Source organism: Xyrauchen texanus, chromosome 47 (assembly GCF_025860055.1).
Source record: "Xyrauchen texanus isolate HMW12.3.18 chromosome 47, RBS_HiC_50CHRs, whole genome shotgun sequence".
Taxonomy (NCBI): domain Eukaryota; kingdom Metazoa; phylum Chordata; class Actinopteri; order Cypriniformes; family Catostomidae; genus Xyrauchen; species Xyrauchen texanus.
In genome coordinates this window covers 18287881-18312901 of record NC_068322.1, presented here as the reverse complement: position 1 = coordinate 18312901, position 25021 = coordinate 18287881, and the positions used below count along the sequence as shown (strand labels likewise).

The following is a 25021-nucleotide window of genomic DNA, read 5'->3' as shown; positions in this document are numbered from 1 at the left end:
TAGGTCTTTTACACATGAGACCTCTCAAGTGCTGGCTCAAACACCATGTACCGAATCACGCCTGGCATCAGGGGCTCATGTGTGTCATCGTGACTGGCCGCTGCCTGGCTGCTCTAGCACCATGGACAGCTCCAAACCTTTATCAGCAGGGTGTGATGCTGGGTCAGGTTTTCAGAAGGAAAGTGGTGACTTTGGAATCATCCAACTCACTGTGCGATGGACACCTGGCTTTCGGCTCTTGGACAGGTGCAAAACGAGCATGGCACATCAACTGCTTGTAAATGCTAGCCGTCTTCTTAGCAATGAAAGCTTTCCATTCCGACATAGTGAATCATCATGTTCTTATTCGTTCAGACAATATGTCAGTGGTAGCGTACATAAATCGTTAGAGTGGCACTCGTTCGCTACCAGTGTTGAGCCTGGCGCAACGCCTCCTCGTGTGGAGCGCATGCCATCTCCTCTCCCGTGTGCGACATATGTCCCAGGCCATATGAACTGTGGAGCGGACATGCTGTCATGTCAGGGACCGATGGCAGGGGAATGGAGAATTCATCCTCAAATGCTTACGAGGATTCGGGAACTGTTCAGCAAAGCAGAATTCAACCTATTTGCCATTAACCATTTTATGCCGCAGAGGCTGGCTCCTCTATAGACAGACACAATCTAATCATAAAGTTCCTTTGGGGAGCGAGGTGCTTGAAACCCCCCTTGCCCTGCTATAGTTCCAACATGGGACTTAAATCTGGTGCTGAGGGTGCTCATGAGCCCCCCGTTCGAACCTTTGGAATCCTTTGAGTTACGTGTGCTCTCTTAAACGACTGTCTCCTCTGTTGGCTCTGGCCTCAGTCAAACGGGCGATATACATGCGCTGTCAACATCAAACCCAGAAAAGGCTAGGTGCCTAAGGTGCTTTCCACACCATTTATGGCTCAGATAGTGCACCTATAAGCTTTCTCTCCTCCACCATCTAATTCGGATGAGGAGCATTTAGCGCATTTATTATGCCTTGTGCGTGCATTGCACACGTGCGTGGAGCGCACTTGCCAGTTTAGACTGTCAGATCAGCACATTGTGTGTTATGGAGTACGCACAAAAGGCATGTTCATCTCCAAACAAAGGCTATCTCACTGAATCGTTGATGTGATCGCCCTCACTTATGAATCACAGGGCATGAGGTGCCCTATTGTTGTGAGCGCATTCAACTATAGGATATATGCTTTGCAGCAGGATGGTCTTTGCAAAACACATTTGCGAGGTTTTATCTTCTCTGTCTAGAGAACTTAATATTCCAGTGGCGGGTGAGCCCGAACCCCTTATCGAGCGCGGGCTACCAGTTATATTTTAATACAGGATTAATACAGGCCTGTGTAGGCCGCTACTCAATTTACTCTCACTAGAAGTCACAAGCACTTCCAATAAAAATAATAAAACCTCCCTCTCTACCTCTGGTACGAAGGAGTTAAATTATACTGTGTGTATTATATGACTCATACACATCCTCAGACTAAGATTAACTTCCCGTCTGGTTGTCACCATGTGTGGTTATTCATTTTCATACACACTAAAGAGATAAACAACCCGACGGGCCTATGACCTTATATACATATTTTTTCATAGTGTTTTATACCCTGGTGCATCCAAGGGTATTACGTTAAGTAGCGCGGCGTGATGGGACTCCCTTCCTCAAAGCGTTCAGCAAGGTCTCGTTCCCTTCATCTCAGGGAACCGAGGATACAAATGTAAGCGGAGACGTTATACATGCATATATTGTTTTATAATATTTTTACATGCCATGATCTTATGTTATCAGTGCATGTCCAATCATAAGCATTTCATTATTAAAAAAAAGGAATATAATGTAAAATAAAGGAGTAATGTTGCCTAAAACTATTCTCTTTATATTGAAGGTTTAATATTAAGCTGCTAATTCAGTGTCATAATTTATAATGCCCTTACACTAGATGATATTGTTATCAGATAGCATGGTACTTTTTGTTAGTGTGCTTCTGCACCGTGTTCTGCTCCAAAATGTAAACATCTATAACAAAAGGTTGTTTGAAATCTATAATAATATATTAATTAATCTTTTGTAAAAATTTTCCTATTTGGCTAACGCTACAAATCCCTCTAATTGTTCTACCCCTCCGTTCCATCCAACAGTTTACACCTGTTATTAAGATGGGTTTTTGGTGATTCAATCATATGGTCAGCTTAAAATACAGGTTTAAACGGAGTCCACATTTTTTTGTGATCATATCACAAAAACCACATACGGAAGTAGTCAAAAACTCAGTCAGTTTGTTTGAACCAGAGTCAGACAGGGAGAGACTCAGAAGTAACAACTTTGAGAATGAACCAGGAAGTTTCCAAATGGATATTTGATACATTTATTTACATTTATGCATTTGGCAGACGCTTTTATCCAAAGCGACTTACAGTGCACTTATTACAGGGACAATCCACCTGGAGCAACCTGGAGTTAAGTGCCTTGCTCAAGGACACAATGGTGGTGGCCGTGGGGATCGACGTACTTGACGTCACTTAGTACAGAATCTGTGAACGGCTTGTTCTGAGACAGTGCTTATGATTAATGGAGATTTAAAAAAAAGGACTGGGTGGATTTTTTGCATTATTGGGTGATTGTGTACACACACTGCCAACACACATTTATGTCCAGACACCATATAAAAGTGAATTTTGCATAATAGGTCCCATTTAAAGGAATAGTTCACTCAAAAATGAAAATTATCACATCGACTACTCACCATCATGCATCCCAGATTTGTAGGACTTTCTTTCTTCAGCAGAACACAAATTAATATTTTTAGAAGAATTTCACAGCTCTTTTGGTCCATAAAAGGCAAAATTTCAAAAAAGTCACCATAAAAATAATCCATTTAACTTTCAGGTTCACATACTTCTTGTGTTTTGGTGATTCACATTCTACATGGATATGCCCCCTGCTGGGCAGGCTGAAGAATTTCAAGCAAAAATGTATTTAAATATTGCTGTATTTCTCACAAACACCTATAGTATCTCTTCAAAAGATATGGATTTAAACACTGGAGTCATTTGGATTACCTTTATGCTGCCTTACTGTGATTTTTGGAGTGTCAAAATTTTGGCACCATTCACTTGCATTGTATGGACCTACAGAGCTGAAATATTCTTCTAAAATCTTCATTTGTGTGCTGCAGAAGAAAGAAAGTTATACACATCTGGGATGGCATGAGGTTGAGTAAATGATGTAAGAATCTTAATTTTTGAGTGAACTATCCTTTAAACTTTACTGGTTTTGACTGTCTTTAAAAGGAAATAACCATCTGATCAGACAAATTGTGGATACATACACAAGCATGAGAACTTCACAGATCTTATTCAGTCTGTCTTATATCAACATGCAGAGACAAAGCTGAAACACACATCTGAATCTCCTTTAATACAGGTAATCTAATCAAATTTCAGCTGCATCTGGGAGAAACAGCTTGTAAGTTTTATTTGCACTTTCTTTTTTTTTTTTTAATGGCATTTATGCGGTGTATAATCATGCAGTAACACAATGACCGTGATTGCTGTATGTCCTCATGAAATCAGAGACCCTCTCCTCAAAATCTGAACAGAAGTGGTCACAGCTGACCACATGTGGTCTGATCACTGAAAACGCATGTTTTACGCCTAAACATGTCCAAACATTTAGAGTAAAGCATATTTACATTTATGCATTTGGCAGACGCTTTTATCCAAAGCACAGTTTTTATTACAGTGCACTTATTACAGGGACAATCCCCCCCGGAGCAACCTGGAGTTAAGTGCCTTACTCAAGGACACAATGGTGGTGTCCGTGGGGTTAGAACCTGCGACCTTCTGATTAACAGCCCTGTGCTTTAGCCACTACGCCACCACCACTCACATATTTTCATTGCATACTGTATCTCTGCATGTAGGTCAGCTATGTTTAGCCGGCTGACCCAGGGGGTGACCTCTGTCCTTCACGAGCTCTCCGGCGAGGAACGTTCCGATGGAGACTCCCAGGTGTGTAGACAAAATATAATGTGGTGTGAAGGAGATTACTATAGATTAACAATCTAGAGAACCCTGCCTATATTTTAAATGTTTAAATGGTTTTGGAGCAGGATGGTCTGGTCCCTCAACCCCAGCCTGATGCAGAAGCATCCCTGGAGGGTCCGGGACCCTCAGAAGAGGCTGTGGAGAGACTGGCACAGACAGAGCAGCTGGTTGTTCAACTGAAGGAGTTGATTCGAGATAAGGACATCCAGCTAGCCAGCACTAAGAGACAGCTTAAGGTGAGCACATGAAATATCAATTTGTTTACATGCACCTTTCAGATGGCAACAATACTTTGTCTTGTAAATGCTTAAGTTTGTCTGAAATCAAACCATTCAGATTTTTGCAAAGTTGGGCTTGTATACACGTTTATCGAACTATAATTGGAATTGGCTAGGTCACAGTGGTGATTTTGCCTACCGGTATATCACCCACCCCTATCCGGAAGTTGAACACAACACAAGGTAGCAGTATCATGGCGAACACTACAAGCGTATGTTTTGGACACCTAAGGACACAACATTTATGTTTTTTCAGCTAAAGGAGCTGGCCATTCTGATTTTTACCAAGATTAAAACATAAAGAACATAAGAAACGCACACAGCTGTGTTGTAAAGTTTCCCATGTTGTGCCTGTTGTGAGGGTCGCTGCTGAGAGGCTAGGATGTTGACTCGATTGGCTGTGTGCACGAATATGACTGAAAGTCAAGCGGAAAAAGTAAATTCCTTAAAATGTTCGATTACGACTTGTGTCATGTGTACTTGGACAGACAGATAAAGACTTGATCTGGACTATGGAAAAACCCACTGTACCTCGACTGTGCATGTAAACATACTGAATGAGGAATAAGGAAGTTTTCTGGTGCCTCTAACTACACTGTGAATATTAACAGATCTTAAGCTTGATTTTGCAGTTCATGAACAAACTGTTTTTGTCTTCATGCAGGAGGAAAAAGAACAAGCAGAGGTCAAGTTTACAAAGCTTAAACTGCAGGCCAAAGCCAAGATGGCTGCCCTAAACAAACAGATCTCTGAGCTGAAAGGACAAGAAGTGTTGAACAGCAGTCAGGTAAAGAGACAAGCTTACTTATTGACCATGAAATAGTCTTTGATACCTTTTTGCAAGAGCTATTCTTTATTTTATTTTTATTTTTTTACTTTATATAATAACTATAAATAATTTGTCAAATTCTGTTGTATTAATTCTAGCAGTTGTTATTAGTTGTACTTGCTAAGGAAAGCATTAAGTAAAAAATAAAAAAAGTAAAATTTGCCATGACTTCACTTACATGAACCTGAGCCATATTTATGAACCTGAATATGACTTGGGGGTGGGCTCTTATACCAGTAAGAGAACAGATAGCGACACCTCAACAACCATCCAGAACACCCAAACATCTGTCTCAGTAGTAGGACCTGTCTTTATCTTTTTTCTCTTAAAGAGTATGACTGTAGTAACTACCAAATCCTCTTAATGATTTGCACAATGGCATCATCTCCTTTTGTTTTGTTGACAGAACTGTTTGTGATGTTGGAGCAGTTGATCCCTGTTTGCATTAAAGGTTTCCTAAAACTGCTGCATTATGCTGATGAAAAACTCTGGATGTTTTTCAGAATTCAGAGAGCTCCTTCACGATGGCTCCAGGAGTGGAGGAGGAACTCCAACAGCTCAGAGAGAAGCTCAGTCTGGCGGAATCATCCAACAAGATCCTTCAACAGCAGCTCTGGGAAGCTGAACAGCGTATTAGAGAAGAGGGACACGCAGAGCAGGTGTGTATGACCTCACATATTAATGCTGAGTTTAATTACAGATAATAAATACATTTGGCAATATAAAGCACAAGTAAAAGTATGTGTGCGTGTGTGTATATATACTGTACTGTGCAAAAGTTTTAGGCACTTGTGAAAATTGTTGCATAGTGAGGATATCTTCATTTATTACTTATGCTCAAAACAGCATCAATTCTCCTAGATACTCCTGGACACACTTTTTTTTGGTTGTTGGCAGATAGCATGTTTCAAGCGTCTTGTAGAATTCGCCACAGTTCTTCTATCTATTTAGGATTTCTTAATTGCTTCTGTCTCTTCTTTTAATCCTAGACAGACACAATGTTCAGTGGGGGTATTGTGGGAGACATGACATCTGTTGCAGGGCTCCCTGTTCTTTTATTCTAATCTTTTCTATTTGGAAAATTTATATTTGTGAGTCTAACATTTATATATTTCCTATTGACACACTAAAGCTGAAGATATAAATAACCATCTTAAGACAAATGCTTTTGTGAAACATCTTATGTGCCAAAGACTTTTGCACTGTACTCTATATATTTTAAATCAGTAGAATTATTTGATATTCTTAGTTCAGACAATTATTATTTCAGAATAAGCACTGACAATGATAAGTTCTCAACTCACAAGCATGAAATTAATATCCACTGTTTTATTTTTCAACCCTGAAATGCTATCCAGGTGCGAGTCCTGCAGACTGTGGTGAAGGAAAAGGACGTCCGATTCCAGGAACAAATCCTTAAACATGAACAGGAACTCCTCAGTCTCACTCAGGCCTCAAACAACAGTGATTTACAGCAGGTATCACTCATGTTTTCAAGTCTTACAATGTCAGTATTTGAATTAATGCACTACATAAAAGCACATTATTTAGGACAGGGGCCAGTAACTTTTATTGGCCAAGTGTGTGAAGAAGCAGTTAACATGAATTATAGTGTTGATCATTGCCCTATGTTGCTATTTTGATCAATATGAAATCAGTACTGTTATGTATTTGGCAAATAATTGCTGCCTTTGATATTATCCAATAATAAACAAAGACAACAGTATTGTCAAGACTGCCTTGTTTATTTTCCAAATTATTTGGCTCTTTTTTGGGGGGGGGATAGCTGGAGGTGTTTGAGCCACATTTGCATGCCATTTTCAAGTAGACTGTTCATTGTTTCCTTGGCAATTTTGAAGACAACATTTTTTGAGCAGCATCTTACAATTGACTTCACATTGTTGGATTGGTTCTTAAAGGGCTTTAAATGTGCTCAGATCAAGATCAATCTTGTATAGATTTGTCCACCTCTGATAAATCTAGCATAGCAGCTTTATTAAGAGTACCTATCATATACTTTTGCTTTAAGCCCATCTATTGATTCACAGGCTCTGAATGCATCCCAGCAACGCATAGAGGAGCTGGAGGAATCCCTGCGCTCTCGTTCAGAGGTATTAGAAATGTTACAACAGGAGCTTAACAGTGCAGACCAGCAAAAACAGGTAAAAAATAAAAAAAAGTATATTCTCTTCCATAAGATGTACAGAAAGACTAAATATTCGTTAGCCCTTCTTTGTAAGTGATAAGACCTCTGAAATGTCAAGGCATACATTTCATTTGTGCAGATTCTGACTGCTCAGTTCAGGCAGATGGAATTGGAGTTAGCAGAAGCCCAAAGACTGAGAGAAGAGGAAAGGCAACAGAGTATCATGCAAACTGATGAGGAAATGCAGGCTCTTAGAACCAGACTGGATGCATCAGATAATGAAAAAGACCAGACCATCAATGCTCTCAATTCTGAATTACTGAAAAAGACCACAGAGCTTGAGAAAATGAGAGCTAAGCTTGAAGATGAAGAAAGAGAAAAGGTTGAAAGGCTGGAGAAATATAGAGAAATAGAGACTACCTTCAAAACTGAACTGGCCGATATGCAAGCATGTTTTGAAGCCAGACTGGAGAGGTCTGAGAGTGAAAGAAACCAGACCATCAATGCTCTCAACTCTGAATTACTTAAAAAGACCACAGAGCTTGAGAAAATGAGAGCTAAGCTTGAAGATGAAGAAAGAGAAAAGGTTGAAAGGCTGGAGAAATATAGAGAAATAGAGACTACCTTCAAAACTGAACTGGCCGATATGCAAGCATGTTTTGAAGCCAGACTGGAGAGGTCTGAGAGTGAAAGAAACCAGACCATCAATGCTCTCAACTCTGAATTACTTAAAAAGACCACAGAGATAGACGTGCTAAACAGAGCTAAACTTGAAGATGAAGAAAGAGAGAAGAATGAAGTTCTAGAGAAATTAAAAGAGAGAGAGACTGAACTGGCCAACATGCAATCATTTTTAGAAGCCAGATTGGAGGGATCCAAAAATGAGAGAGAGCAGACCATTAATGCTCTCAATGCTGAACTACTAAAAAAGACGACAGAACTAGATGAATTGAGGGGAAAACTTGCAGCTGAAGAAAGAGAAAGGATGGAGACTATACAGGAGAGACAAACAAGCTTTGAGACAGAGCTAGCCAACTTGCGCAAATGTTTGGAATTTGCAGAGAAACAGAAAGAGGAGATGACAAAGAAGCTAGAGGTGGAGGTTGCAAGTCATGTGGTAGAACTTCAGCATCTCCAGGAGAAGCTGAATGAAGTGGAGAGAGAGAGGGAGGAAGGATCTAAGAGTGAACGAGATCATTTAGCACAGATGCAAAACGAGCTTGAGTCCTTAAACGAGAGACTGGATGCAACCAAAGAGGATCAAGAAGCAGGACTCCAAGCAAAAGATGTACTGGAGAAACTGTGGAGAGGAATTCATTCTTTGATGATTGTTGAGGAAGAAGAGGTGGAAATATCTACCCCTACTGATCCAGCACAGTTCTTAGAGGTGTTACCTACCTTGGAAGCCCGGCTGGGAAACCTTACAGCTGAACAGCAGGAGAGTCAAACACGAATGTCTCAAATCACTCTAACTCTACAATGTTTGCAAGGTAAACAGCCCAGGAGGACAAAGTTCAAAGCAGATTTGTGGTTTGAGTAAACTGGCCTTGAAAGCACTTTATCAACAAAAGCCACACCATAGGGCAAATTGTTTACACTGTGATCAAAAAGTAATTATGTCTCAATGCACCCGATTCTCTAGGTCAACTGGATAAAAGCACAGCTGAAGAAGAGGAAGCAGTTGCTAGGATACGGGAACTGGAACAACAACTTCTCACTCTTCAGGTAGGTGTATTACAAAAAAAAATCGTAAGAGTTTTAAACAGTGCTTTGGGTAATCAACACAGGACTTTGATAAACATTTGTACTGCCAATAAACCTTTGGATATCTTTTCAACAGTTGATGTTTTGAATCCTTTGGATCCTATTATTTGTCATGGCAATCATTCCTATTACTATTGCTAATGCTTAAAGATAGGGGTTCAGTTATATGATATCTAAAATACCTTATACGCCATGTTAAGCTTAAGTTTTCTAAGTGATCAGACTTACCATTTTTGCCAAGCAAAAAAAGAACAAGAAAAAAAACATGCAAAGAAATCCTATAGACATTGAAGGAGGGACTCCTTCACAGTATGCACAGGGACCAGAATAGAAATTTGGGTATGGTCTTTTTTTTAGCTTGAGACAGTAAGCGACCACCAACAACACCCTTGCCATCACCTAGCAATCTCCTTATAACCACCTACAAAGATTTAAAAATAAAATTGTTTAATGCACTGGACATGCCCCTTTGGCACAGAATAGATGTACATACACTTCTAGGCCATCATGACTCTATGTCTGTATTTGGTAACTCAGTAGGATGTGTATAGCCCAGGCTGTGTGTGTGGTGCAACAGACTCAAGGTGACATTAATGCCTAGACAGTTTGTCTCTCAGCTTATTAGGTCAGAGATATCATAATCCTGATACGTTATATCATCTGTTTTGAATGCTTATATTATGCATATTATCCCTCAATACTTGTTCTTCATAATTGTATTTAATGTGGTTTTGTGTTGTGCTATTGAATGGTTTTTGTTAGAATTTCTTCATCTTCTTAATAATCTAAGCACACTGTTTGTTGTAATGGACCTAGGTTGCTGGTGAGTCATTAGGTGATCATGTGACTGACCTGTCTGTGAGGGATTTCGACAGGGCACACCAGGGTGAGTTTATTATTTTCGTTTGTATAGCTGAATATATTTTGAACATGTCCTTTCAGCAACACTCCTGTTCTTCTTATTGCATTTATCTGTAGTGTAGAGATACTGTTGTTACTGTGAAATGTTTACAATGTTTGCAATGTTCAACAATTTGGATAACTTGAAAGACAGGTTTCCTCCCCCTGTCACAGTGCAAAAAGCTCAGTCACAACACAAAAAATAACAGGAAGTTAATGAATAAACATTACACTTATATTGCACTTTTCTAGCACTTCACTCAAAGTGCTTTACATAGTGACCAGGGGACTCCCCTCAACCACCACCATTGTGCAGTATCCACCTGGATGATGTGACAGCAGCCATAGTGTGCCAGTATGCTCACCACACACCAGCTATTGTTGAAGAGGAGATAGTAGAGTGAGGAGCCTATTAATTGATCTAGATTATTAGGAGCAGTGTTGGAGGTAACGCATTACAAGTAAAGCACGTTACGTAATCAGATTACATTTTTTGAGTAACGATTAAAGTAACTCAATATTTTTTTACATTTTAGACCATAATATCGGAGTTACATTTTAAATAAAGTAATACATTGCTTTTGTACACCTCTACTTTCCCTGTATTGCAAGAAATCAGGAGTAAAAGTGTGCAAACACTTTGGGGAGGAGACATAGTGCATGATGGGCATTGTAAATCTATAGAGTGTGAGGCCAGAGACTATTTAGCAGAGAGAGATTGGTCACTTCTATTTAAATGAATGGGAGAAATTGGAGCACCCAACCAAGAAGCTCTAGCACCCAACAGTCAATTAATGTAGAAAGGAAGTCCTGCCTTGCAGGTAAAAGAGCCAATCACCTTTTAGATACAGACATTGCCTGCTAATCAACTCGCTAACGTGCATGCATGTGCATGTATGTACAAGCCGGGAAAATTGTGTTTTAGCTTAATATGAGGTCAACATTACACGTGGCGGGTTTCCCAGTAATATATGATCTGTCCCTGTTTGCTTACAGGGATATAAAACAACCAAGACCACAGTTATTATTACAAATGTATTTTATTTTGATAACAAACAACTATAATTTTAATTACTTTCTGCCATCGATCGATTTTAAAGAATTCCTGAGGATATACGCTACTTGTGATAGGTCGACATGTCTGGATGTTTAAATTGCGGCCCCTTTAAATATAGTTCACAAAACAAAGCATTCTGAACAAACGTTGCCGCCTATTTCAACTACATCAGAGCATCCAAGAGCCAGAGCGAATTTTGATGCTCTCGCCGCTTCTGGTGTGAACACACGGTTATGCAGCCAAACTGCTCCGTGTTAGAGCTCCCCGTAACTGGGATAATGGGATGAGAAAGGCTGACTCTGGACCAGTGGCTCTGAGCAACGTCCTACATTGATTCTATGTGCATAGAAAATGTCTTAGTTTCTAAAAAGAGTCTTCATTTTTGTTTTATAATAAACAAGTAGTTTGATTCATGAAACTAAACATTTTCATGACATTTTGGTAGCATTAAAAATTATTTAATTCCAGTTGTATCAACGTGCACCTTTGAAGTTGTGGCGTCTGTACACATCGTGGATCAGCTCAAAACAAGCATGCACTGAGATGACTTAAGTGAAAAATATAATTTTATTATCAGGCACATTCCTTAAACATGTTAGGCTATCATTCCACACTGAATTTTATCCTGACTTAAAACATCTTAAGTTGACATTGTTGATGGGCACAGCACATGATGACATATCTGATGCAGGTTCAAGTGTTGGACTTTGCTGCTTTAGGTAAGACTGTGTTATTCTTCATAATTCACATTTGTTGCCATGCTAATGGAAAAACAAATCATGCACATTCATGTTATTGATTATATATTATTAAAATGATGTGAGGACCTACTTTCTATATATCTGTTTGTTTACTATGTTGTTTTGACATGAGTGTTGTACAGGAGCTAGCATGACCTGTAATGTCTCTTGTATGCAATGCATGGCTTATTTGTATGGAAAGCATCACATAGCAGAAGAGAAAGTGGCTGTGAGAAAAAACTAATGCAAAAATAATGCAAAAAGAACATGACACTTTACTTTCCATAACAATTCACTTTTTAATTAAGTTGCTTTTTTAAGGAGTAACGCAATATTTTAACAAGTTACTTGTAAAAGTAATGTTACCCAACACTGATTAGGAGGCCATGATTGATAAGGGCCAATAGGGGGAATTTGGCTAGGAACCCGGGGTTACATCCCTACTCTTTATGAGAAGTGCCCTGGGATTTTTAATGACCACAGAGAGTCAGAACCTTGGTTTAACTTCTCATCCAAAAGATGTGCCTTTTTACATTATGGTGTCCTAGGTGATAAAACAACATTTATATTTATTGAAAAAAAATATATTCACATATCAATGACAAACTTTTGAGTAATTTTCAATATTTATCCAAAGTTCTAAATCTAGATGATCAGATCATGTTTGTGTCACTAAAAATGCAAGTAATTTGGCAAAGTTATCCACGCAACTAGCTAACTGAATCACAGTCATTAAAACAGCCTGTTAGGAAGTTTTAGCAGGCAAGTGACTACCTCGACCTGCTGTCATTTAAATTGGCAATGATTCTTGGGATCCGCTAACTACCTATATGGTTAATATGATATCGTTTATATTGAACAAGACAGCACTGACAATGCAATATACAGCTATCGACTGAACACAACAGAAACTCTGACATCAACACCACTGCGGTTAATTTATGTACTATTTAGTTAAATGGTTTTTCATGATCCATAGTGCTGTCTTGAGCAAGAAAGTATTTCTACTTATTGTGATGTTTATTTCCAGTTGGCAATCCAGCTCATGGTGCATTACCACCACCTACTGAGCTGGACTGTGGAGCATCACAAGAAAGTCTTTTAGTGGAGTCAAACATCTGCTGAAGATGATGAAATTGGCAAAATGTTATCAAAAAGAAGTCACACATCTTATGTAGAATTAAATCCTAAACAGAGTATGCTTTAAATGTAGCTTACCCTCTACAGTTTTATGTTATGTTTACATTAATTCTTGTGGACTAACAAACATGGAATTCATTTCCTCCCCCATTAATGGTATGAATTTTATATCATATGAAAAAAATATTGTGATAATATTTTTGGCCATATCACCCAGCCCTATAGTGTGAACACCCACTGCGGACCTTATTAACACACCTTCCTGCAGCCACCTTAGTTTTCTCCAGGAGGTCTCTACAGGGTGATATGGCTGCTGGGCTAAGTTAAGAAATAAACAGATAATATTGAAACAAGATGTATTTTAAATAATACATGTATTAAATATTGTATTAATGCATTTCAAATGCTTACATTTTTTTGTGATTATTTGATAACAATCTCATAATTGTTTTTCTGCTCTCTCAGATGGCAGTGGAGATGCATCTGCATCACAGACAGATCAGACTCTGTTTCTGGAGCAGCAACTTGCAGACAGGGAAAGGGAGCTTTCTGATCTTAGAGAAAAACTGTTGCTCACCACAGACCAAACTCTGAAAATGTCAGATTTGGAAAGTAATGACATTGTAAGCACAGGCCACATAGCTGGGTTGCACGACAACTCTACAGCTCTATATGAGGTTCTCGAGGACACACCAGAGGAAGAGATGACACTTGTTGCAGTGGACACCTCTGCTCTGTCTATCTCTGCTGGCAATGAGAGTAGCCCTGAGCTTATAGCACCACAGCTTGAGTCACCTGGAGAATCAAAGGGTACTTCCTCAGATGAAATGGTGACTAGCAGTGATTCAGAAGTAGCACATAGCAGCTGGACTCTTTTGGAAGCAGTAAACCAAGATGGCCCTCAGGAGTGGCCTCCCCAAGTTCAGGACTTTGCCACATTACACTTATCAACTCAATCTTGGGAGGAGACCTGTGAAGAGCAGGTCACATCAACTAGCTGTATAGTTGATATTCAGTCACCATCTTTAGTTATCCATGAAACTGTACAGGTACGCCTTGGCCAGCAGGAGGGAAGTCTGCTAAATACTGATTCAGGCACTGGTCAGGATTTTGCACAGATATTATCAGAAGAGATTCAGAAAAGATACAGCGAACTTCTGGGAGAGCTTCAGCAGCTGAGAGAATCATCCTTCCAATCCCAAGATAAAGTAAATCAGCTGGAGGAAGAATTGAAGTCAGTGAAAATGAACAGAAATGAGGCTGAAACAAGGGCAAACATCTGTGAAAAAGGGCTGATGGAAGCTAAGGCATTGATCCAGGAAAAAAAAGTAGATGCACAAAGTGTCGCTCAGCAGTTTGAGAACTTACATGAAGAGGTTCGCTACAAAGATGAGAAGATGCAAGTCTTACAGGTAGACCTAGATGAAGCCCAGCGAAGACTTGTTGAACAAGAGGGACAAGCTAGAATGCTGGCTGCTCAACTGGAGGACAGAGAGCTCACCTCCTCCAAACTGGAACAGAAGCTCTTGGATATGGAGGGCAGGTTACTGCAGATCTCTCAGGAGGCCGACATGAATAAAGCTTCATTCACTGACAGGACTGCAGAGCTGGAAGTCTTAAAAAAGTGTCTTACACAGAAAGACCAGGAGATGATGGAGCTTAACGATAGCATGACTGCCAAATTACTCCAGGCTGGCGAGGAAAAGTTTGCAATATCTAATGAAGTCAAAAAGCTAAAAGTGCAAATGTCTGAACTTGAGAGGGCCTGGGATGAGCAGCAAAAAAGCAAAGATGATAAAACAGCAGAAAGTGAGGAACTTATTGCTTTACGAAAGGAGAAGGAAGACATGGTTGTTCAGATGGATGCTTTAAAGAAAGATGGAGAGCAGGTAAAGAAAAAGCTGCAGGCAGCTCTGATACAGCGGAAGGAATTGATGAAAAAAGTTGCAGAGTTTAAGAAGGAGGCTGAGAGCAGGGAAGAAAAGGAAAGTGATGATAATGAGGGTATGACTCTTCAGTTAAAAAAAGAGCAGGAAATACAGAAGCTTGAAACATTGTTGCAAGAGAGCAGAGAAGCCTTGAATTCAAAGGATGAGACCTTGGTGCATTTGGAACAAAAAATCAAAAACCAAGAGCAAGCATTGTCTGAGTCGCATGCACAAATACAGCATCTGACGGAGCAGTATGTTAAAATGAATGAACAACAAGTGTTGCAGGCAGATGAGGACAAAAAAAGACTTCTTTCACAGATAACATCCATGAAATCTGACTTTGAAACTTTGCAGAGAAAGCTCCAGGAAGCTACTGATGCCAATGAAGATGCTGTTGTGAAAGATTGCCATTATCTTGAGCTGATGAAACAGCAGAAAGAAGAGTACGGTGTCCTTCTTAAGCACTTCCAAACTGAAGAGGGAGAGAAATCTGAGTTGTTGAATCGTATTAAGGAACTAGAGGGTCTTATAGAATCAAAGACTGCTGGAGATGAAGTGGTGAGTGTGAATGTACAGGGAAAGTTGGGGTCTACCTTACAGAATCTAGAAAAAACAGAGACAAATGATTGGGTTCAAGAGGATTGGGTGGATTTCTCTTCAGCTGCGACAGAGACACAACAACAGCACAAATCTGGTCAGCAGCTTCCACAGATCAGAGATCAAGATGAAATTATTAATGCTGTCCAGGAGGAGATTAAAGCTGAGCAAGCTGACCATGTGGACTTAGAGCTACGGCTACAAGAAAGCCAGGCCTCCCAGTCAAACGTAGAAATCAAGTTCCAAGAACTTTGTAAGGAACTTGAAGGTTTGAGGGAAAAGGAGAGGCAGATTGATGCTCTCACCAAGGAGATGGAGGCTCTTAGAGAGAAGTGTCAGAGAGCAGAAGCTCATACAGAAACGCTGAAAGAAGAGGTAGATGAGGCTTGGAAAGCAGCTAAAAGAAGCATCTCAGATGCTGAGTCCCCCATCAGAGCTCTTCAGTCAGAAGTGGAGGAATTTCAACTGTTTCTGAAAAACAAGAATGATGAGATTGTTGATCTAAGTCAACAGTTGAGTGAACAAAGGTCCCTTTTACTTAAGATGCAGGAAACCGTATCAGAGAAAGATCAGCAAATTGCTTCCTTACAAGAAGGACTTAAAGCTGAGCAAGATAGGATTCAAAAACTTGAAGCAGAAATGCCACAACGAGAGGAAGAAGAGAAGGGTAACAATGGCAAACTACAGCAGCTTCAGCGCAAACTGCAGGCCGCTCTTTTGTCACGCAAGGAGGCTCTCAGAGAGAACCAGGCCCTCAAGGAAAAACATACTGCTGCTGAAAAGGTCAAATTAGAGCTACAACAGAAGCTTGAGTTTGTGGAAACGGAGCTGAACAAATCAAGAGAAGAAAAGGAGAAGTTAATTGAGGAGGTGGATCGAACTTTATTGGAAAATCAGAGTCTAAGTGCCTCCTGTGAGAGTCTTAAACTTGCTATGGAGGGTGTTTTGAATGAGAAGGATGCATTCAAACATCAAGCTGAGAGTGCCAAAGAGGAAGCCAAACAAATGTGCAAACAGCTGGAAGAAAAAGTGCAAAATATGAAAGAGGAGTATGAGACCCTCCTCAAATCATATGAGAATGTGAGTGATGAGGCTGAACGAGTGAGACGAGTGCTTGAAGCTGCTCGACAGGAGAGGCAAGAGTTGGCAGCCAAGGCACGAGCTCATGAGACAGCCAGACAAGAGGCAGAGAGACTGGCAGAGGAAGCTATGAAGGAGGTGGATATTATGAAAGAGAAAATGAGGAAGTTTGCCAAGGTCAAGCATCAGAAAATTATGGATCTAGAGGAGGAGAATGAAAGGCTTAGGGAGCAAGAGGAGAAGAAAGGGGCCAGACATGCAGAAACCGAATTGAAACAAGCGCTGGAGAGAATCAAAGAAGAGTTTGAGACCTTAAAGGCAAATCACAATACTGTAATAGATGAGAAAAACTCTTTGGAACAGCACGCTGAGGAGTTGAGAAACCTTTTGGCTAAAGAAATGGACAGAAAAGACAGTGAAACTCTGGATGCAAGCTCCATAGAGACTTTAACAGAGGTTAGAGTCATCACACGGCAGAGAAGTGAAAGCCAACAGTACCTGGGCAATACTAGTTCTAACCTACAACTACAGCCAGAAGAATCAATTTCTGCCCTACCTGATCATGAAGTAACAGAAGTGCAAGCAAATATTGAAATTATTTCCCAAGCAGAAGAAAGGCTCAGGGAACTGGAGACCTCTCTCAAAACAGCAGAGTGTAAGATAAGAGAACTTGAATCTGCTCTTGAAGATCAGAAGGAATCCAGAAACAAGCAAGAATCCATGCTTAAATCTGAATTGGCTTCCCTCAAACAACAAATTCAGGAGTCTTTAGAAAGAGAGGTGATCCAGAAAGAAGAGAACTCCAAGAAAGAGAGCCAACTTCAGAATCTGCGCACCAGTCTAGAGGCTGAAAGGGATGACTTGGAGGAACGGTTGATGAACCAACTGGCCCAGCTTAATGGCAGCATTGCAGGCTACCAGCAAGAGGCAGCCAACAGTCGTGATCGCCTCACAGACATGCAGCGGGAACTAGAGAAATTGGAGCAAGAGCGAGCTGAGCTGGAGACTGAGGTGACAAGTGAGAGGGACCGGGCAGCCAGGATAGAAGAGGACATGAGGCAGGCCCAACAAAAGAGAGCTGAGGCAGAGGCTGAGGCAGGCAAACAGAGAGAGCTGGAGCAAAAGTTGAAATCAGCACAGAGGTTTAAAGAAGGTTGTCAAAACAGAACACGGCAGCTCGAGGAACTGCTAAGAGAGAAGCAGCTGGAAGTCCGTCAGCAGCAGAAAGACTGCATTGAGTACCAGGAAAGAATCAGCGAACTGGGTAAAGAAGTTAAGTCATTGCTGTTGGGTGGAAATGAGGTGCAGGGTGAACTTAAGGCAACACACTTGGAAGTCGCTAAGATTATGCAAGAGAGAACAAAAGTTGAATCTGAGCTTTCAGAATGTAAAAGGAAACTGGACATGGCACTGGAGGAGGTGAAGCAGGCCCAGGCAGGCAAACTGGCAACAGAACAAAAGGCAAAACAACAGGAGGCTGACTTGAAAGCAGATGCGGAGCGTACCCTGGATGAAGTCAGGTATCGGCTTGGAGCAGAGCTTAAGCAGATGGAACTGAGACTAGAAAAAGCCTACAGAGAACGGGAGAAGGAGGAAGAGGCAACTCTGGAGGCAAGGAGTGTTACTGAGGCTGCAGACAGGCATGCTCAGAAAATGCAGGCCCGTCTGGACGAAGCACTGGCTCGGTTGGCTGCCTTCTCGCGCTCCATGTCCTCCCTGCAGGATGATCGTGATCGAGTGCTGGATGAAGCAAAGCAATGGGAGAGTCGCTTTCATAGAGAACTACAGGAAAAGGAGGCTGATGTTCGGAAAGCGGAGACCCATGCTAAAGAACTCGCTGAACAACTGCAGAGAGAGATGTCCCAAAAAGACGAACTGCAGAGTTTATTGGAAAGGTTTGTTTTGTCTCATTTTTAACTCACTGTTTTTCACATTATATTTCAACTGTTCATTTTTTAATCATGGATGATAAATAAACAATGTGTTGTATGCCCTCAGGATGCAGAAAGCAGAAGAGAACCTACAGCTACAACTTGATGAGGTGGAAAATAAACATAGTGAAAGCCTTGCAGGTTTTGAGAAAGAAAAAGAAGACCTACAGCAAAAACTTACTCAGGCAGAAAACAACCTGGCCCAAACTCGCTCCCAGCTGACCTCCCTGGAGACAGAAGCAGAGGAACTCCGCCACCGTGCTAATGCTCTAGAAGACACAGTAGACAAGCTTCAGAGCGAGAATAATGAGGCACGTACAGCGATTAAGGAAAGAGAGACAGAGGAAAGGAGACTATGCTTGAGGCTGGAGCAACTTGAGACAGACTTGGGCTCTTCAAAGAACCTTACTGAATCCCTTCAGGCAGCTTTGGATGAGAAGGAAAAAAGGGAATTGGAGCTCCTTGGTGAGAAAGAGCAAGCAGTGACACAGGTACTCAGTATACAAAATTCTAATTTAAAAGAATCACAAATACAGAATGCAAGACTTTCAGACAGAATGCATGCATATTGAAGGCCAAGACATATTCTATGTAAGTACATGAACGCAGACGCTTCTAGCTATGCCAGCTTGATTAGGTTCCACAATGTCAGATAACAGTTTATAGCACAACGCAAGTATGCGTTGCATTCTCAACGTTGCCACAAAGGGAGCTATAATGGACATAAGTATGAGCTGTCCACTTCTACAGTGAGTTTTCTCTTTTTTTAAGCCTACTTCTGTCTTGGCAGAGCAAAAGTTTGATAAGAATATTGGTGAGGAAGTAAGTTGAAGTCAGTATATTTATAGGAACTTACCTAAATAATAACACACACAGTTTAATGGCACAGGCCTCTTAAAGTAACTCTTATCACCTCAATGAGTACTGAGTTTTGTTAATGCCACGGTAATGCAAGAGCACGTGTTTGGTATTGCCGACCACATGTTGTCATGTTTTTTTTTTCAAGCACTTGCATCTGCGTATACGTGTGTACTTGTATAAAGTATGTTTCTGGCCATATCCCTAATTATTTTCTTTATTAGTTGTAATTTTTTAAAATGCAAATAAAATGTTATATTGTCTTTCTCATGTTTTAGGCTGTAGAGGAGGCCAGGAAAGATGCAGATGAAAGGGCAGACATGGCAGAGAAAGAGCTGGAGGAGAGGAGAGTGGAGTTGCGTGGTTTAGAGGAGAGACTTCGTAAAGCTGTGGAGAATGCCTTCCAGAGCAGAGCTCAATTGGAGTCTTTCACCAAGGCTATGGGCTCCCTGCAGGATGATAGAGACAGGGTGCTCAGCCAATACAAACAGCTAGAGGAACGACACCTCCAAGTAATGTTGCTTGTCAAAAAACAAATACATTTGTTTGTTTACATTTAATTTATGTTTAGAACATTTATATATTCTGACTCATCTTTGATCTCATGGTCTCTCAGGTTATGATGGAGAAGGACAACCTTATCCAAGAGGCTGCAGGTGAGAATAACGGGCTAAAGGAGGAGCTTCGAGTCCTATTGTCACAGCGGGATGACCTCAATGCTGAGAATGCCAAGCTGGCTGCCCAGCTTCATGGCTACAGAAATGACCTGAACCAGGTTCTTGTCATGAAGGACTCCCAACACAAGCAAATTCTTGCTGCCCAAGTAGAGAGCATCAGTGTCCTGGAAAGAGAGAAGGAAGAACTCAAGATCCATATTCAGGCACTGGAAACAGATCTTGTGCAAGGAAAGATTTCTCCACTGGAGAAGGAAAACTTGAGCCAGGCCAGTGATGGACGTGTTAGGGTAGATAATAGTGATGCACCAGGGAAGGAGGTGGAGAAGCTGAGGGAGCAGCTTGAGGCTGCTAGGAAGCGCATCACCACCTTGGAAGAGACCTTGGAATTGGAGAGGGAAGCCCAGGTAGCTCACGGCGAAGAGCAGAAGAAACTGCATTGGGAGGGCAGTGTTCTGCGAACTGAGGCTGAAACAGCCGAGGAGAGGGTGGCTGAGCTGGCACGAGACCTGTTGGTGATGGAGCAGCAGCTTCTAGAGGAGAGGGAGGCAGCTGCACAACTTCGAGCTCAGAACCAGTCCTTTGGTCAAGCCATGGCCTCATTGCAGGCCGCAAGAGATCAGGCTGTCAGTGAGGCCAAGGAGCTGCAGCTACGTTTAGATGAACATAACCAGACAAGTCGCTCACCATCTCCCCCAAGTGGCTCTAAAGGCGAGGTGTGGAGTCTCAAAAATGCACTATCAGCACTTCAGAATGATAGGGAAAGAATGGTATGTGACCCTGCATTATGCTTTCTGGCTTTACTTATCCCTTGTATTTAAGTTTTCAAAAATGGTTAAGGAATTTATGTATTAGATAAAGGGACACGTGATATAAAACTCTATGTCCTTACGGGTCTGTTCACACCAAATGTGTTCTTGTGCTAAAACAAAAGCTACACATGGCACAATCAATAGTACAGAATACAGGCTTCTTGATACACATTTTTAAAAGTTAAACTTCTTTTAACATGTTGTCAAAAAGTATGGCACTGCGTGTGATGCTGAAAAAACAGCAAGACGTGGCACAATGGTCAAGAATTCATTACTAGTGTATTTTGCCATTCGGTGTGAACAGCACCTTGTATTGCATTTTAATGATTAATGATATTTTGTAGTGTGTTATGAAAGGGTTAGTTCACCCAAAAAAAATTAAATTCAGTCATTGTTTACTCACCGCCGTGTTGTTAAAACCCTGTTTGACTTAATTTTTTTTTTTCTTAACGCAAAGTGAGAACTTTTGCTCATTGATGTCATATTAAGGCAGTTTATGATGACCACCTCTTCAAGCTTCAAAAGTTTAATTCACTTGAACAATATCAGTTTTTGCTAGAACGTTTCACAAGCGGAGGCTGCTTGAACTTTCTCTCGTGAACTCTCACAAACATGCAGAGGATAATACATTAGATTTAGGTTTTTTCTCATCAAACCTCATTGTATGCTTTCATAACAATCATGAGTCTCATGGAATAATTTAATAGATTTCTGAATTATATGTCCTTTTGATGCTTGAAAAGGTGGTCACTACAAACTGCCATTGTATGACATCACCGAGCACAACATTTTTTCACAATTTCTCCATTTGTGTTATGAAAAAGCAAGTCAAATGGGGTTATAAAAACACAGGAGTGAGTAAACAATGACTGATTTTTCATTTTGGGGTGAACTATCTCTTTTTAAATTGTTCCTTCTTAGCTGGAACAGCTACAGTGGCAGAGGTCTGAATTAGACCGGCTCGGATCAGGTGAACTGGCCCAGCTCACTCAGGCTCTGGAGGAAGAGAGGAGAAGGACAGGAGAAAGAGAGAAGATCATGGCCCAGATGGACAGAGATAAGCAAGAACTGGAGATGCTCAGGTGAGAATTTGTATGGAATTGTTCAACTGTATTGGTAAACGTAACCTCTTGTAGTGTGATGCTATATCACTGAATAAAATGCTGTTTTAACACCTATGTCCTAGTATTATAGACATCAATTAATTCTCTTTGAAATGTTTTCTATGTGTAGGCTGGAGAGGATGGACTGGCAGGGCCAGGCCGAACTCCTGAAGCAGCAGACCCTGACCACCCTTTCATATCGTGACCAACAGGTGCGCCAGCTTACTGCCATGCTGGAGGAAGCACGGGCATCAAAACTACGGCACGAGCACCCTCAAAGACAGGTAAAGCAATGCTTTTCTATTGAAGGATGAGATATATAAAAACAGTGTAGACTGAATTTTTATCATGTTTTTTTTTAGCTAGAGACATTTATTTTATGTTTATATGTTGTAAACCTTAAAGAGGCTCTATTACGCTTTTTGGGATTTTAACTTTCCTTTAGTGTGTAATATATCTGTTTGTACATGTAAAAAGTCTGCAAAGTTACAAAGCACATAATCCATGCCAAAGGGAGTTACACTCTCCCACAGAAAACACTGCTACTGAAGTGCCTGAAACGCCTGTTTTGCAGTCCAGCCATTACTTCTGTGACTTAGCTATGCCACTATGTAGCACATTTGCATAATGGACACTTAAGGGCTACTTTAAGTTGAAACTCAGTTGTGGTAAGGGGCGTTACATTTCCGACACACACCCTAAGCGGTTAATCAATCACAACAGACTGGGTCAGCTGACCAATCAGAGCAGTCTGGGCTTTTCGGAAAGGGGGGTGTAGAAAGGGTTAAGGGAAAGGAGGCAGCGAGAACCGGCTTGACGATATAAATAATAGTTTTAAGAGTAAACTGAACCAAAAAACTCACAAACATAAACACACAGAGCAGCTGTAATTCTCTCTCTCTCTCAAACCGTCGTCCAGACCGCCTTTAGAGAGAGAGAAAAAGGAACTCACTCACCGGTTCTCTGATGCACCGTCGCGTGGTCCTCGATCCCTCCTCCACTTTCTCAGGCGGACAGCAGCAGCTCCTCCTCGGGCTGACCGGAATCAGACCTACGACCCCCGGCAGACAGAACGCCCCTCCTTGTTCTCGGCGACTCGTGGGGACACTCCTCTGCCCCTCACAGCAGTCCTACCGCTCCAGGTGGTTGGGGAGTGCCTCGTGGATGGCGGTCTTTTGGCAGTCCTCCATCCCTAGCAGTCCCCCGGTGGATGGCAGCGGTGCTCCCCTGGGTGGATGGCAGTGTCGAGGACTCCGCGACGGGCATCCCTCTTCCTTCCCGGGTTTCAGCACCATTTTAAAGCTGGTTAAGGGAAAGGAGGAGGCGGGAACCGGCTTGACGGTATAAATAATAGTTTTAATAATAAACCGAACCAAAAAACACACAAACATAAATTTATGTTCATAAATTATCCCTCGTGCACCCCATCAGGCGTGCGTTGTTCCAGCCCGGCCCCGCTCTCTTCCACTCTGCAGGGGGCTTTAAAGACAGGAGCTTTAACAGAGCGTTTCAGCCAGAGGGTGAAAAGAGGTGCTGCAGAAATGTACAGTAGGAGAAAAATTAAGTGTTTTTTGAAAATTAAAGCATGTAAACCTATTCTAGTAGACCCCCAAAATAAAATAATGAACCTGTAAATGAGCATAATATGGGCTCTTTAAGCTGTTTTACCCATCCTCACAATACGCTGTTTCTTTACAATATATAACTTTATAACTCTATAATTTAAGTCAATGATCTAGATTGCTGAGGTATTCATGTGCTTGTGTCTGTCTTTTAGGGAAACCTTGCAGTAGATGCTGCCCCTGGTGGCCCTCTTGAGCACAATGAGGGATATAAATCTGAGTGCATTGAACTCCAGAGAAGGTACTGCTTCCAAGTTTAGTCTTATCATTAATTATGCTTAATCAAGCAATTTTCTTGATGTACAGTAACTTTTCGATATGTGTGTTTTGGTCAGGCTGGATGAGGAGATAGAACAGAGACTCAGGGTAGAGGAGCAGCTCATTGCCGCACAGGATCACCTCAAACGGTTTGACCATAATCTCAGATTACCTTCTGGACTCTGGCCATTCTTGCTGCAATCTACCATAGACAGGATGTTCACAGTGTGATGAGACAAGACCAATGACCACCTTAAACAGTGAAACATAGAAATATATACATCTGAACAAAATTGAGTTTTTTACAAAAAGATGTACAGATTTAAAGTCAATGTGAAACAGCGTTTGCAACCCATTTTACTTCTGTAATGTAATATGCTTCCAATTGCAACTAGATATTCAAAGAGAAAAAAATGAGGGTGGGTTTTTATCCATCACAATGTTGATTGAATCATGAAAATTGTTAATCTTTAAACGTGTATTAAGAAAGTAAATAGGTTCAGTTTTGATTTCATATCAACTTTACATTTAAATTCATGTACCTTACTTAAACATAAACATGCAATGTTTATTAACCATTAATTAAAAAATGTGTATATTTTCTTCATCCTTTACAGTAATGCTCTGGGCGAGTGGCAGACAGCATCTGAAGCAAAGATGTCAGAGACGGCTGTCCTTATTGAGCCACCAGAGGGCGCCATTTCTAGGGTAATCACAAACCCTGAATACAGAACAATGCCAGCTTGTATAATACATACAGCCATGATATAACATGATATAATGTTTCTATGACCTTTAGACTCGAAGTGGGGGACCTGGGCTGATGCGGATGATGCGAGTCATGTTCTGTTCTCGCCAGCGCACCCCTCTGCTGGTGTCACTGTACCTGCTAACGGTTCACGTGCTGCTGCTGTTATGCATGGGAGGATATCTGTGAAAAAGACCCAGAACACAATACTGAGAAATACAGAGCATGCTTTACTGAAAGAGAGACGGTTACATACTCATTGGTTTATTATACAAATCAAACTGACACATTAATTAACACAGGGTTAACACATTTATGTTTTTGCTTTCTTGCTTATTTACCAAAGTTACATCTAATCTGTTTGTTTTGATCAGAATGCTCTTTGCCAAAATCAGCAGCACCCTGTTTTACAGAGATAGTATCACCTAAAAATGAAAGTTCTCTCATCATTTACTTGCCCTCATGCCATCCCAGATATGTATGGC

At 41.0% G+C, this 25021-nt stretch overlaps 1 protein-coding gene across 2 annotated transcripts in view; it reads left to right on the top strand.

The window, feature by feature from the left end:
• The window catches only part of golgb1 (golgin B1), a 27869-nt gene extending 2848 nt beyond the window's left edge, over window positions 1-25021 (top strand). The window contains exons 2-20 of one of the 2 annotated variants that reach the window (XM_052120512.1): window positions 3945-4032; window positions 4134-4304; window positions 5011-5133; window positions 5679-5834; window positions 6534-6653; window positions 7224-7337; window positions 7461-8811; window positions 8964-9046; window positions 9902-9971; window positions 13388-18425; window positions 18529-18952; window positions 19598-19831; window positions 19936-20763; window positions 21727-21887; window positions 22039-22192; window positions 23686-23771; window positions 23866-23937; window positions 24406-24496; window positions 24588-25021. In XM_052120512.1, the coding sequence (XP_051976472.1) occupies window positions 3952-4032; window positions 4134-4304; window positions 5011-5133; window positions 5679-5834; window positions 6534-6653; window positions 7224-7337; window positions 7461-8811; window positions 8964-9046; window positions 9902-9971; window positions 13388-18425; window positions 18529-18952; window positions 19598-19831; window positions 19936-20763; window positions 21727-21887; window positions 22039-22192; window positions 23686-23771; window positions 23866-23937; window positions 24406-24496; window positions 24588-24725 (9495 nt within the window). In that variant the 5' untranslated portion in view covers window positions 3945-3951 and the 3' untranslated portion in view covers window positions 24726-25021. Of the gene's footprint in view, window positions 1-2425; window positions 4033-4133; window positions 4305-5010; window positions 5134-5678; window positions 5835-6533; window positions 6654-7223; window positions 7338-7460; window positions 8812-8963; window positions 9047-9901; window positions 9972-13387; window positions 18426-18528; window positions 18953-19597; window positions 19832-19935; window positions 20764-21726; window positions 21888-22038; window positions 22193-23685; window positions 23772-23865; window positions 23938-24405; window positions 24497-24587 lie in introns of those variants that run through there. The other variant, XM_052120513.1, reaches the window with a different exon arrangement.